This window comes from Euprymna scolopes, chromosome 26 (genome assembly GCF_053919585.1).
Source record: "Euprymna scolopes isolate OS-2025 chromosome 26, ASM5391958v1, whole genome shotgun sequence".
In the NCBI taxonomy this organism is placed as follows: Eukaryota; Metazoa; Mollusca; class Cephalopoda; order Sepiida; family Sepiolidae; genus Euprymna; species Euprymna scolopes.
Genome location: NC_136507.1, coordinates 5,604,240 through 5,619,029, shown reverse-complemented (window position 1 = coordinate 5,619,029; position 14,790 = coordinate 5,604,240). Strand labels below are relative to the sequence as shown.

At 31.6% G+C, this 14,790-nt stretch overlaps 1 protein-coding gene across 1 annotated transcript in view; it reads right to left on the bottom strand.

Moving 5' to 3' along the window:
• The window catches only part of LOC145247789 (uncharacterized), a 372,873-nt gene that overhangs the window by 312,830 nt on the left and 45,253 nt on the right, over positions 1–14,790 (bottom strand). The window contains exon 3 of the mRNA XM_080109427.1: positions 5,536–5,777. Within this exon, the coding sequence (XP_079965553.1) occupies positions 5,536–5,777 (242 nt within the window). The remainder of the gene's footprint in view (positions 1–5,535; positions 5,778–14,790) is intronic.

Below are 14,790 nucleotides of genomic sequence, written 5' to 3'. Positions count from 1 at the left end.
AAAGTTTTCAAAAATTGCTGGGGTAGAGTACACTACTAAAAGTTTTCAAAAATTGCTGAGGTAGAGTACACTACTAAAAGTTTTCAAAAATTGCTGGGGTAGAGTACACTACTAAAAGTTTTCAAAAATTGCTGGGGTAGAGTACACTACTAAAAGTTTTCAAAAATTGCTGGGGTAGAGTACACTACTAAATGTTTTCAAAAATTGCTGGGGTAGAGTACACTACTAAAAGTTTGCAAAAATTGCTGGGGTAGAGTACACTACTAAATGTTTTAAAAAATTGCTGGGGTAGAGTACACTACTAAATGTTTTCAAAAATTGCTGGGGTAGAGTACACTACTAAAAGTTTTAAAAAATTGCTCGGGTAGAGTACACTACTAAAAGTTTTCAAAAATTGCTGGGGTAGAGTACACTACTAAAAGTTTTCAAAAATTGCTGGGGTAGAGTACACTACTAAATGTTTTCAAAAATTGCTGGGGTAGAGTACACTACTAAAAGTTTTCAAAAATTGCTGGGGTAGAGTACACTACTAAAAGTTTTCAAAAATTGCTGGGGTAGAGTACACTACTAAAAGTTTGCAAAAATTGCTGGGGTAGAGTACACTACTAAATGTTTTCAAAAATGGCTGGGGTAGAGTACACTACTAAAAGTTTTCAAAAATTGCTGGGGTAGAGTACACTACTAAATGTTTTCAAAAATTGCTGGGGTAGAGTACACTACTAAAAGTTTGCAAAAATTGCTGGGGTAGAGTACACTACTAAATGTTTTCAAAAATTGCTGGGGTAGAGTACACTACTAAATGTTTTCAAAAATTGCTGGGGTAGAGTACACTACTAAAAGTTTTCAAAAATTGCTGGGGTAGAGTACACTACTAAATGTTTTAAAAAATTGCTGGGGTAGAGTACACTACTAAAAGTTTTCAAAAATTGCTGGGGTAGAGTACACTACTAAATGTTTTCAAAAATTGCTGGGGTAGAGTACACTACTAAATGTTTTCAAAAATTGCTGGGGTAGAGTACACTACTAAAAGTTTTCAAAACTTGCTGGGGTAGAGTACACTACTAAAAGTTTTCAAAAATTGCTGGGGTAGAGTACACTACTAAAAGTTTTCAAAAATTGCTGGGGTAGAGTACACTACTAAATGTTTTCAAAAATTGCTGGGGTAGAGTACACTACTAAAAGTTTTCAAAAATTGCTGGGGTAGAGTACACTACTAAATGTTTTCAAAAATTGCTGGGGTAGAGTACACTACTAAAAGTTTTCAAAAATTGCTGGGGTAGAGTACACTACTAAATGTTTTCAAAAATTGCTGGGGTAGAGTACACTACTAAATGTTTTCAAAAATTGCTGGGGTAGAGTACACTACTAAAAGTTTTCAAAAATTGCTGGGGTAGAGTACACTACTAAATGTTTTAAAAAATTGCTGGGGTAGAGTACACTACTAAAAGTTTTCAAAAATTGCTGGGGTAGAGTACACTACTAAATGTTTTCAAAAATTGCTGGGGTAGAGTACACTACTAAAAGTTTTCAAAAATTGCTGGGGTAGAGTACACTACTAAAAGTTTTCAAAAATTGCTGGGGTAGAGTACACTACTAAAAGTTTTCAAAAATTGCTGGGGTAGAGTACACTACTAAATGTTTTCAAAAATTGCTGGGGTAGAGTACACTACTAAAAGTTTTCAAAAATTGCTGGGGTAGAGTACACTACTAAATGTTTTCAAAAATTGCTGGGGTAGAGTACACTACTAAAAGTTTTCAAAAATTGCTGGGGTAGAGTACACTACTAAATGTTTTCAAAAATTGCTGGGGTAGAGTACACTACTAAATGTTTTCAAAAATTGCTGGGGTAGAGTACACTACTAAAAGTTTTCAAAAATTGCTGGGGTAGAGTACACTACTAAATGTTTTAAAAAATTGCTGGGGTAGAGTACACTACTAAAAGTTTTAAAAAATTGCTGGGGTAGAGTACACTACTAAATGTTTTCAAAAATTGCTGGGGTAGAGTACACTACTAAAAGTTTTCAAAAATTGCTGGGGTAGAGTACACTACTAAAAGTTTTCAAAAATTGCTGGGGTAGAGTACACTACTAAAAGTTTTCAAAAATTGCTGGGGTAGAGTACACTACTAAATGTTTTCAAAAATTGCTGGGGTAGAGTACACTACTAAAAGTTTTCAAAAATTGCTGGGGTAGAGTACACTACTAAAAGTTTTCAAAAATTGCTGGGGTAGAGTACACTACTAAAAGTTTTCAAAAATTGCTGGGGTAGAGTACACTACTAAAAGTTTGCAAAAATTGCTGGGGTAGAGTACACTACTAAATGTTTTCAAAAATTGCTGGGGTAGAGTACACTACTAAAAGTTTTCAAAAATTGCTGAGGTAGAGTACACTACTAAAAGTTTTCAAAAATTGCTGGGGTAGAGTACGCTACTAAATGTTTTCAAAAATTGCTGGGGTAGAGTACACTACTAAAAGTTTTCAAAAGTTGCTGGGGTAGAGTACACTACTAAAAGTTTGCGGACCTTGCAAGGTTTTCATACTTCATAATTATTATCAAGAAAGAAAAAATATTTTTACTTCATGAAGACATAAAAGACAAATGGTAGGTACTGTCCAAAACTCTGTGACATAAAGAATGGTTGGCAGTTGTCAAAGGGGCCCCGTTCTTGGGAGCTGGATATTACCCTACATTAAAAACGACTTTGTGTTAACTTTTGCTCTCATGGGAAAGCAAATAAATAGGGGCTATATATGCTTGTTTGAAAGCAACAGTGGAGAAGTGATGGTTGCTAAGTGGTTAATCACACATACCGATAATATGGGTATGCCAAGTTCAAATCCAGTTCGTTCCACAGAACCACTTTCACTTAGTAATGTTGGTAACCTTCATGTGGTTCCTCCTTAAGTGCCCAAAGTCTTTGTAGAAAGAATTCTAACTAGAAAAATACCGAGGAAACCAATGCCAACAATAATCATCTAATGCTCCATAGCAGCATTTCCAAATATTTTTTTAATTACAGAGTGGAACGATAAAAGTGTCGCCCTAAGAAAACAACACTACAACTTTATTTTAAAACTTTTATTGAAAAAATCAATTTGGATAACTTAATTATGTTGTAGAGCTTATATCTATTCAATGTAGCCTCCTTCGGCCTCAATCACAGTCTCGATATGGGTTTGGAACTGGGAGCATGCCTTTTCCACAAGCACTGACAAATACTTGGTGAATACACTGCGATCAGGCTGGCTTTGGTGTTGTGGGAGGTCATGTTGGTGATGTTCTCGATGACCAAACAAAGTAGTCCAGCGGGTTCAGGTCAGGGGAGGAGAGGGGCCAATGAGAAAAGAGTACTAAGTCAGAGCACTCCTTCTGAAACCAAACCTGGGTCTCTTTGGACTTGTGAGCCGGTGCTGAGTCCTGCTGCCACACGCAGAGTCTGCCAGTGATCACCTGATTGCACTAGGGGATTACCACACTCTTCAGTACATCCAGATATACTTTGGTGTTGACTTTCAAACCGACTTTGAAAATGTAAGGTGGCATAATGTGGCCCTCACTTGAATCCACAGCAAAGACCATAACATGACTTGAAATTGTTTTCATCACCCTAGGCATGTTCCTGTTGTTCATGGCAATCCAGCATTGCATTTTGAGGGTGCTGGCAATGATCCTGTATTTATAACTTTGATTGGTAGAAAGCATGTGTTGTACAGCGGCAAATCTCCAATCTCACTCGTTGAACATTGTGTCACTTTCAGACATGATAGAAGGCCCCTATCACTCTTGGGATTTGTACACAACTGACCAACTATTAGATGGTCTGCAAGAAAAAAAGAAAACCGGTTTTCATCAAATGGAAATGGAATCATGTCTTTTCTACTATAAGAGAGGAAGTAATGGATCTGACTGAACAAGGTGAACAGGGAAGGGTTAAATCAGAGAAAAGCTTGTAAATCAATATTATAATTTGCTTTTTCCCACCGGCATTTATTATTATAGGAAAACAAACAACAAAGTTATAAAAGGTTAAAAACCACCATTAAGACATTTTAGAAAAGCAGAAGGGTTGGGCTAATTGCCATATTTATTGCCTTCGAAATTACACACATACAGTTTTAAAAGGTTATCTTTGAGGGTGGGGGTGGGATTTTGCTTCTGTTTCAAATATAAAAATAAGAGGGAAAATACTTAAAAATAAACAAAAATAACGCTATTGCAGCAGAATATTCAGTAAAAAAAATCGTCACACCAAGATCATATCCGTTTCTGTTTTGTGTATATACAATTAAATAATGTTTTTAAATTTTTTTTTCAAAAATGTTTTTACAATCTGTTTGAATTGATAAAATAGAGCAAATGATATGATGGATATTTTTACGCATCAGCCTAATATTTTTATTTCTTTTAATTCTCTGCTCTACTATTACGGTCGAGTCGGACATCTTTATTAATTTTGTCTTTTCATTTCTCAAATTTGATTGAAAAACTTATGTTTTTGTTAATGTAGTCTCTGACCTTCTTCAAATACATTCTTCATTGGCAATCAGATTTTTCTTATACAGGATCAGGCAAAATGATAATCCAACACTTCTAAATTAAAACGAATTAAAATATATAAGAACAAAAAGAATTTTCATTTTTTCAAATATAATCTCATTTTGTTTTATTTCGTTTCAGGTTACTCATATGAATTGGACAGGTCAGCATGCTGCTTTCATTGTGGAAATGCTTATCAAGAATGGGTCGTTGGCTGCAGCATAAAAAGCATTCTGTGTGCAATTAAGGTTTGATCCACATGATCTTATAACAATTGAAAACATGATTTATTATGGGTTACTAACTCCAATGTTTAAACAATAAGAGCAAACATTTAACTCATGTAATTTTACATATGTCATTTTGTTTTATTTCTTTTTAAATAAAACAAAATGACATATGTAATTTTACATATGTCATTTTGTTTTATTTCTTTTTAAATAAAACAAAATGACATATGTAAATTTAGAAAATCAAAATAATTTTTTTCATCATTCTAATTTGCTTTTATTAAAACATATATTATTTGGCCTCACTCTGTACTTAACTGTGACCATCGTTATCTACATTTGAACTTCATTACATACATAAATCTACTGAACTGAGATTTTCTATTGATTTTACTTTTGCTTGGGACATTTACCCTTCATCTACATGTAACCTGAAAGCTACTGAAGTCCACACTTTAGTTTACCTCCTGCAGGTCTTAAATACTTTTACTACTACTACTACTACTACTACTACTACTACTACAACACGTTTATCGTTACTTGTTCTTAGAGACCGAGAGTTGGACGTTGGAGTCGTTGACTTTATCAAATGGCTTCTCTCCACTTAATTTGATCTATTGCCAATGCTTCTATCAACCTATGATGTTTCAGTCCTGCTGTCGAGTGATAATATCAATGTTATGGCAATATCACATGTATAAAAGTTTGATACATATTCATTTTTATTAAAGATGAAAAGGCATATGAAGATAAAAATTAAAGTTCTTACCTTTGATCAGCACAGTTAATTGTAATTCGTCTTTGAGTTCTTCGCTCATATCATCAGGAGAAATGGTGGGTGAGGATTCCTTTGTTGGTGTGTCGAGATCTTCAATCACAAGAGATGGGCGAGCAAGAGTCGGAGAGCCACCACTGACAGTGGCACGTCTGGGTTTCGATTCAACTTCAATTTTGAATTGAGGCGATTCGGAACCACTACGGAAAACTTCATTGTCTGTCTCATTTCCATCCCTTAAAAATAAAAAAAATAAAACTTTCATTTATAAACAACTAGTTGTATCTACTTTGCCTCGCCCCGGATTATTTTTACTTTGCTTTTTATAATTATTTCAAAAGTTGATTTCATTACAGAATTGTTCGGTCAGTTGTTAAGTGCATTAAGGTAATAAGTCCGCAACTAAGAGGAGCAAGTGAAATAAATGTATTGACACACACTCATCGTTTTATGTGACACTCACTGTTTGTTTATAAACATGCAGTTAGAGCACTGTAAAAGTGGTGGACAAATGTTTGTTTAAATAAACATTTGGCGAGATAATTTCCGGGCGGCACTCCCATGGGTCGATCGATAGAACTGTTTACTGTCAACGCGATGGTTCTAGATTCAATCCTCGGCTTGGGAAAAGTGCTAGTCTAATGGCACTGATGAGTTGTAATACAATGAAACAGGACTGGGTGTCGATGACTACAAATATATATATATATGTGTGTGTGTGTGTGTAGTCTAAGACAAGTTTGAGTATGTTATAAAAAATACTAAATTCAATAAATTGCAGACTTAGCACTAGCATAAGCCTACTTTCCACTAGAAAATCCACAATTACAAAAAGGGGATTCAACTATATAACAGTGAAAAAAAAAATTAAATTGTTAAATAGAAAACAGAGATCATCAGCTGTTTACCATGTGGCCGTTTCAAAGATTTAAAGTAAAGAATGGTAAAAATATGAATATTTTTATAATGGCTTTGAACTCTAAACTGTTTAAATCTGACTTACACTGGCGCCTCAGAAGTTTCTTACAAAAAAATATGGTCTGGATAGTATATGTAATCAATGAAAGCGATTAAAATTTCAATTTTCTCTTCTAGCTAATGACATGAAGTGATAAAATCTGAAAAGGACTGGATAGTTAGAATAAAATATTGATTTACAAGATGAATTACTATAAAGGTGTAACTTGGAAGATTTAACCAACTTAATTGGATATGTCAAAAGATTTTTATTTTTTTATTTTTTTTTTAAATAAGAGAAAGTGGAAGAATAATATTTGGCTATTTCATAAGAAGCATTCATAGTTCGTTTTGCTTATTTTTTCTTAATACATTTGTGAGATTTGTGTGTTTCATTTCACACTCTAAAAAACATGAAATTAAAGGAAATTCAGTTTTTTTACTAATTGATCACCGCTTATCAAGGCCCAACGGCTACTCGAAAACAGTCGGTAAAACAACACTGTGATGATCAGTAATGGTGGAAATTGGATAGAATTTGATTATTTAGAAGGACAACAACAAGAACAGATTTATATTGGATTTGAAAATGATAGTGTTATAGTCAGTTGGGAAGCAGTACCATGGTAGTGTGTTCCACAGATAAGTAATTAAAAGAAAGTAACTTTGCTCATGAAAGTTTTGTTTAGTATTAAGCACATACAGAGAGTAAGGGAAATTGTTAACAGTGGTTGTAGCTAGACGATTGTTGCAAATCTTTTACAATTATTCAATTGCTCAGTACATCAAAATACTTTGTGATTGATTTAATCCTGGAGTCACTCAAAGTTTCAAGTCTTAAAAATAATTTCTATTCTTTTAGTAAGAGTTATCGATCCTTCTTTTTAATTTTTACATCTTGTTTTTTTCTTATGACATCAAAACAGTGTTCACCTTTGGATTGGATATTGAACATAACAAAAATGCTCCTTGTTGCAGAACAGAAATATTTATGAAAGAAATTTTAATGAAATGGATCCTGGGCAACTTCGGGTCTGTAAAGATAGTTTTAATACTGATATCACACTTATTTTACATGAAGGATGGGTCAATTTAGAAATTGTCTGTAGGTATGATCATGAGATGACCATTTGAAAGAGTAACCATCGGGTGTGCCCTAACATGGCAAGTATTCCTTTTCTAAAAAAATATGGTCACTGAGATTCTGGGATGTGAGTGACTGGAAAAAAAGTTATAATCATTGGATTTCACAACTAAAATGCTGCAGTTACTTTTTACCTTCTAATTCTTTCTTAAGCAAATTTGGATGTCTCATTTGTGAACAAGTTCATCAACAAAGACAAGGAAATAAACATTAGGAGAAAGGAAAGAAACAGGAAACTGTTCTTTGATGAAAGGGACGAATCAATCCTACCTTCACCCTAACTGCATTCATTACAATGAAAACAAATCATTTGAAGTGCAAGAAACGGATAGCTCATCAACCTTTATTATAAAACTGGATTCTTCAGTTTCAAAGAAAGCAGAGAACCATCATTTGTGCTACTGGTGAAGGTTTTATAATTGCAGAGAAATGGTAGAGAAAATGGAAAAGATGAGGGAGGAACAAAAATGTTCATGGTTAATGGAATTCAGTTAATGACCATTGAAAATCTCTATCGAATATATAAAGTTATCTTGTTAGATTTTCAAAGTCAGACACAAATAGCATTTAACCTAATAAATCAACTGCTTTTGACTAGCCAATTTTGACTTGTTATATCATATTATTCGTAACATCATACAATATATTTTTTTTAACTACTTTTTTCATCTCAGAAATGTTCTCATATGAAGCAATTTTGAATAATAATTTAAAAATTTAAATTAACAATGGAGATAACTCATTTTAAATTCAAAAGATATAATAGATGTTGTTTAGCAGTTTAAAAATGAGCAAATACAAAAATAAATAAATAAATAAATAAATAAAATAACTTCACTACATCCTGGACAACGCTAGGTAGGTACAGTAAACACACACACACACACGCAAATATATATAAAGGGTGTTTTTCTAGAAGCTACAAACTTTAAATTAAAATAAATCACAAGAAAAATATTTTTTCCAAACATTAATTTTTGGCATTTAATTTAAATACAATTTCAGCCATATGGTTTGCTCGTATAGGGCGTAATCTAGAGATCCAATTATTATAAACTCTACACATTAAATTAGGCTGCATTTCGACAATAACGCATTGAATATCGTATTCCAAGTGGTTTATTGTGTCTGGTTTATCAGCGTAGACATGGGACTTTACATATCTCCAAAGAAAATAATCTAATGGGGTTAAATCGTATGAATGAGGTGGTCAGTTGACGGGTTTATTTTGTGAAATGATTTGTTTATCAAATGTTTCTCTCAGTAAATTAATTGTATCGCACGCTGTGTGGCATGTGGTCCCATCCTGCTGAAACCACATGTCTACAACATAATTGCGTTCCAGTTGAGGCACAAAGAAGTTGGTAATCATTTTTCTGTATCTCTCACCATTAAGTGTTAAATCCTGAACATCATCACCTTTTAAAGACCAGTAATTCCACCAGAAACTAACTTTTTCTTAATGTAAAGGTGTTTCCACAATAGCTCATGGATTATCGTTGTTGAAAATTCAGCAATTCTGTTTATTGACGTAACCATTTAACCTAAAGTGTGCTTCATCATTGAAGAAAATTTTTAAAGTAAATTGTGGATTAATGGCAATGGTTGTTTTGGTCCATTCACCAAATGTACACCATGAACAATGATCATATGGCTTCAATTCCTGCACAAGTTGAATCTTGCGAGTGCGCAAACTAAGATCTTTATGTAAAAATCGTAGCATGCTGATGAATTGCCACATTTGCATACGTGCTCTGCTGTAAAGCAGCAATTGCTGTGTGTGCACTGACGTCTTATACAAATGGGTTTATTGTTTAGCGTGAACGTAGTGTGAAAATGATTCACAGTTTATCTAATCATTCTAATAGTTGATTATGAGCACTATAAAGCTAATGATATGTTGCTAAATTTGCAAACACTGCTCAGGTGTCAGTCTCTTCACAATGAATTGCCAAACCAAGCTGAACTCAAAGTAACCAATAATTGCCAAATTTGCAATTAGAGGAAATAGAGTTGTTAATTTAAAGTTCGACACCTTAAAAATAATCTTATAACAAAAAGATGATAATTATGATAATGAGGATAATTATCATCATCATGATAATTATGATGATGATCATCATCATTATGATAATTATGATGATGATTATCATCATCATGATAATCATGATGATGAGGATGATCATCATGATTATGATGATGATCATCATCATGATGATGATTATCATCATCATGATTATGATGATGATCATCATCATCATAATTATGATTATGATGATGATGATGATGATTATCATGATAATTATCATGATGATAATCATGATGATAATCAGCTTTATGTCTATTTTACATGTTGCTATATGTTAGACAGATTTTAGAAATTGACTGCCAAACTAACCTATTTCTGGCCAGGCTTTTATTTATACTTCTTTCTTTCAAGTCCAGCCTTACCACTTCCTCCCATGTTTTTATTAGCCTTCCTTTGTGAACTGGACCTGCTAACTCAACTGTTCTTCATCAACTAACCCAAGAAGTTTGCAAAGCCCATAAAATTTAAAGATACATATAACGAAAGCCAAGTTGTTTGAGTCGTGGATATTGCATAGCTCCAAAATTCATTTGTTCAGAAAGGTCCGGATTACAAAATATCAACATGTTTTTTTGTTTTTTTTCCTAATGAAGAAAATATTATATATGATGGATTGTATACAATTGATTGAACACGAGTTGCTATTTTTTATTCAGTGCTGGGGATTGGAGGTTCATACAATTTTAAGATCTGTAGCTGAGAACAATATATTCACAACCCTTATGAAGACGAAAATCCACTAGAGGATAAATGGTGTCTCCTTAGTTAAAAAAAAAAAGACAAAAATATGTTTCTTTAGATTTCTAATATATTAATACAGTTTTTATGATATGTTATGCGTACAGCTTGATTTGGCAAATCGAGAATTAGAGCCTTTTTATCATGTCTGTTGGTGGGCTTAGAAGAAATAGTTTCAGCAGCACTTGTTTTTTTTTTAATTGATTACTTAAGCTGTTGTCAGAAAAATAATTATACAGAATCGCTCATAACAGCAACAACATATACAAATAAAAAAAGCTGTTACTGCTTATGTGTATCAATTTGTCCAAAATGTAAATTCCATCAAACTTTGATGCTTCTGAAAATTATGTTGAATTTGAAAACTCGCCTAGCTACAGCCACTCTAATTTTCCAATCTTTCTCTGTGTACCTAAAACTAAACAGAACTTCTGTGAGCAAAGTTTCTTTCCAAAATCTACCTGTTTGTAAAACGTAATAGCACATGGCTGCTTCCCAGCTGACTACAACATGGTCATTTTAATGTCCAATGTTAATAAATTCTTGTTGAGTTGTCCTGTTAAATAATCAAATTTTCCACAATTTCAACCATCATTACTAATTCTGAAGGTGTTTATCTTACAATCCAACTGACAAATTCAGTAACCTTCATCCTCAAATGGCTGTTGGGTTTTGATAAGTAATGACTAGTTAGTACACAAAAAGTTAGCATTCTTAAATTATTTAATAAATGCTGGGGGAGGAGAGGCTAAAAAACATATTTACGGAGAGTAATTTCCTTATGCCTCCCTTCCTCTTTGTGGGAAGCGATAAGTGCCTAAAGATATACATATCGGAGATTCCCTTTGCCTTGTAAAATCTGTCAAACCTTAACACATGATACAGTGACCAAGAAAAAGAAAAGAAAAATGGAGGATTCAGTGTAACATTTGAACATAATGCAGATATTCACAACACTTACCGTGTGTCCAATCTGAAGAGTGATCTCCCCCTGAGTCACTTGCAAGTTGATTGTTATGGTCAAGAGATCAAACGTGGAATGGCTATTAATATTTGATGAAGGGGAAATAGATAAAGATTCATGCCACACAAGAAGCACTTATTGACTGACATTTTAAAAGCAGATGATGATGAAGGAAAATCGAATAAACAATAACAACAACATCAATAGCAATAGTGAGAGTCATGGCAACAGATAAGTTGACTCTTCAAAGAGCGAAACCAAAAAGAAGTCAGAATGAGACAAAAATGGGAGAAAGATAAAGATTTTTTTCTAAATAGAAAAAAAAATCTGAATTAGGTAGAGAATAAATGAGAAGTGGACAATATGATCAGTTGAATAAAAAAAATAATCAAAGATGAACGAATTTGGGAAAAAAATGGAAATAAAAATGTAAGATGAAGAGATTGCAAAAGTAAATGAATTAAAAAAGAAAAAAAGATGAATGAAAAAATATGGAACACTAAAAAGATTTTCTAGCATTTTTGTCTAGTTTTGCTCCAGAAAGTAATTTTTATTTACCTTATTTCTACTTTTTCTAGAATCTTATTCTATTTTCTTTTTATATCTGATTTTAATTAATGCTTTTCATTATCCATACTTTTTTCGATTTTTTTCTTGCTCTCTAAAAGCGAAAGAAGAATATTTTCTTTTGTCTCTGGTATTTCTACTTTTCTTTTACATCTTTTTAATTTTTTTTTCAATGTTTTTTTTTATTTGGATTTTTCATTTTCATCTCCACTTTACATATTTATTGTATTTTTTTTTCAATTTTGTCTTTATTTCCCCTTTTAACTCCACTTTGTTTTTTTTTTTTATCTTTTTCTTCCTCTATTCGTCTGTCTCATCTATTTCCTCTATTTTCTTCTTTTTATCAAAAACCTGAAATACAGTTTCCATTCATTAATAATATTCTATTTCTCATTTCTATGGCATAACTTTGCAAAATACTTTATATGAAAAAGTAAGGGCCATGCTTATGTTGTCAGGCAGAGGTATTTAGTCTCATGATTGAGATTTGTTCTTGTTTTATCATGGTCATAAGCATGGTTAGAGACATGAAAATATTTTAGATGGTCACACAAAAAAGGAAAAAACTACTTCAAAGGAAGGAAAACCCACAAAATTCCAGAATTTAAAAAACCACTTACTATAATTATAATTACAAAGATAAATATTATCTTTATATTAGAACCTATCAAAGTAATAGAAAGCTGAATGTAATAGCAAGATTAAAAAATAAAGAAAAATTGATAATGAAAATTAAAATTTATCAAATTACAATATTAATTAATCCATCAAAAATTCAAACAAAAAATAATTATAATTCCTTGTCTAATTTTTTATGAATTCATAAATATTTTTTTAAAGTTTTCATCAATTTTTTTGCTTATATAATTACAAAAATAAAGATAAATATTATCTTAAAATTAGAACGTATCAAGATAATAACTATTTTGAGCTGACTTTAATTAACTGCCAATCACTCATCAGATTCCATTAGTGATACATTTTGGACCTTATGGAGTACAATTTCTTCATATTTATTGACTTTTGGGATTTTACACAAATCATTTCACACCTGGGATTGCAAATCTCTTTATTGTGAATCGATTACAACTTTTTGATTATTTAATTTTTAAAATTTTAAGTTTTTGCGCTACACTCACATTTGGATTCCAGATTATTCCTTTGGCTTTATTAATTGATGGATTTTTTGATTTGCTATTCTACTGAAAATGCCTTTTTTTTTTCAGAGAAAATTCTTATTAATATTTTTTTATATATTTTGAAAGTTATGCTAACCAGTGATGCATTTTGTTTTTACTAATGATGAAAATTGTCGATTTTTAAAATCCATAGGTTAAAGATTTTTATCATAATTCCTTGTTTGAATTTTTGATGCTTCAATAAATATTATAATTTATCCAATTTTTATTTTCATAATCAATTTTTCTTGTTATATAGCCATCAGATTGCTTAAATGTTAATAAATACCAATTTTATATTGAATTTATTTGATTTTATTATCCATAAAACTAATAGCAGTAATAAATTTAAAACATTAGTGAACTTAGTAGAAAAATATAATTGTTATCTATCCAGTAATATGATGATTCAGGATACGTTCTCCATGATTTAATTTCTTCATTATTTATTGAAATATTTCAAACATATTACATTTAAAAATAACATTTGTAATCGTAATTTAATATTAAAACCTAAAATATTTTCTGTCTTAACTTTTGAAATGATGTCACAATTTGCTTATTTTTAATCTTTTGTTTTTACATTTTTTTTTGCAAAAGTGTTTTCTCATATAAATTTAATTCTTTTGACAAAACCTTGTAACGAAAATGCTGTTTTTATTTATGGTTGAAATATTCTAGATATTACACATCCTTTATTACTAAGCTAGCATGGCTGTTCATTTTTTTTTTTCATCTATTATTTTAAGGACTCACTCTCAATTTAAAATTATAGAAATTATTTAAAATAAAAAAAACAGTAATGTGGAGTTCATTACTTGGAGCAGTAGCACATAGATTCCTCAGTTATTCTTGGACAATGTCGGAGCATGGTGTGGGGGGGGGGGGACGGGCAACTAAACAGAAAATAAATACTACAAATAAAATAAGATAATATCTAATTTGGAAGTTGAAAAAAAAAAAAAGAACAGTTTTCCTCAGATGAAAAGAATAAGTTTTCTTTGAAACTCCGCAGATTAAGGATTACCTAAGTTTTGTCGAATAATAAAAACTAATTGTAAACTTCTATTTTACGGCTTTGTTCTGACTATTATATAACATAAGCTCTACTATCATCAGTGAATATATTGAGCTCTTTTTCATTTGGTTGGGATTACTATATAAATAGCAATATTTATATTTGTTTTTGAGTTTGCTTTTGCCTTGATTAGTAAACTCATTCTCAAAGCTTTTTGCCTATATATATATATATATATATATATATATATATTAGTATATTTGGGCAGCATTTTTTCTCTCATGCATGTTTTGTTGAACAGCAGAGATAATTCCTACTTGTTTCTCTTGTGATTTGCTTTTTTCCAATTGGCAGACTAATGTTCAAACATTGTGTTTAAGTATAAAAAGAAATTCACCATAACCACATAAACAAACTGACAATCAGGCTCAATATGAAGTACGAGAGGGTACGCTTAAGTGCTTTTAAACAATTTTAATCGACTTTTTCAATAAATTCACTAAATGAAATTTTTTATTCATCATGTGCCTGAAGACGACTGATGATAGTTGAAAACGTTTACGGCCATGGCAAATTTTTTTTTACACTCAAACA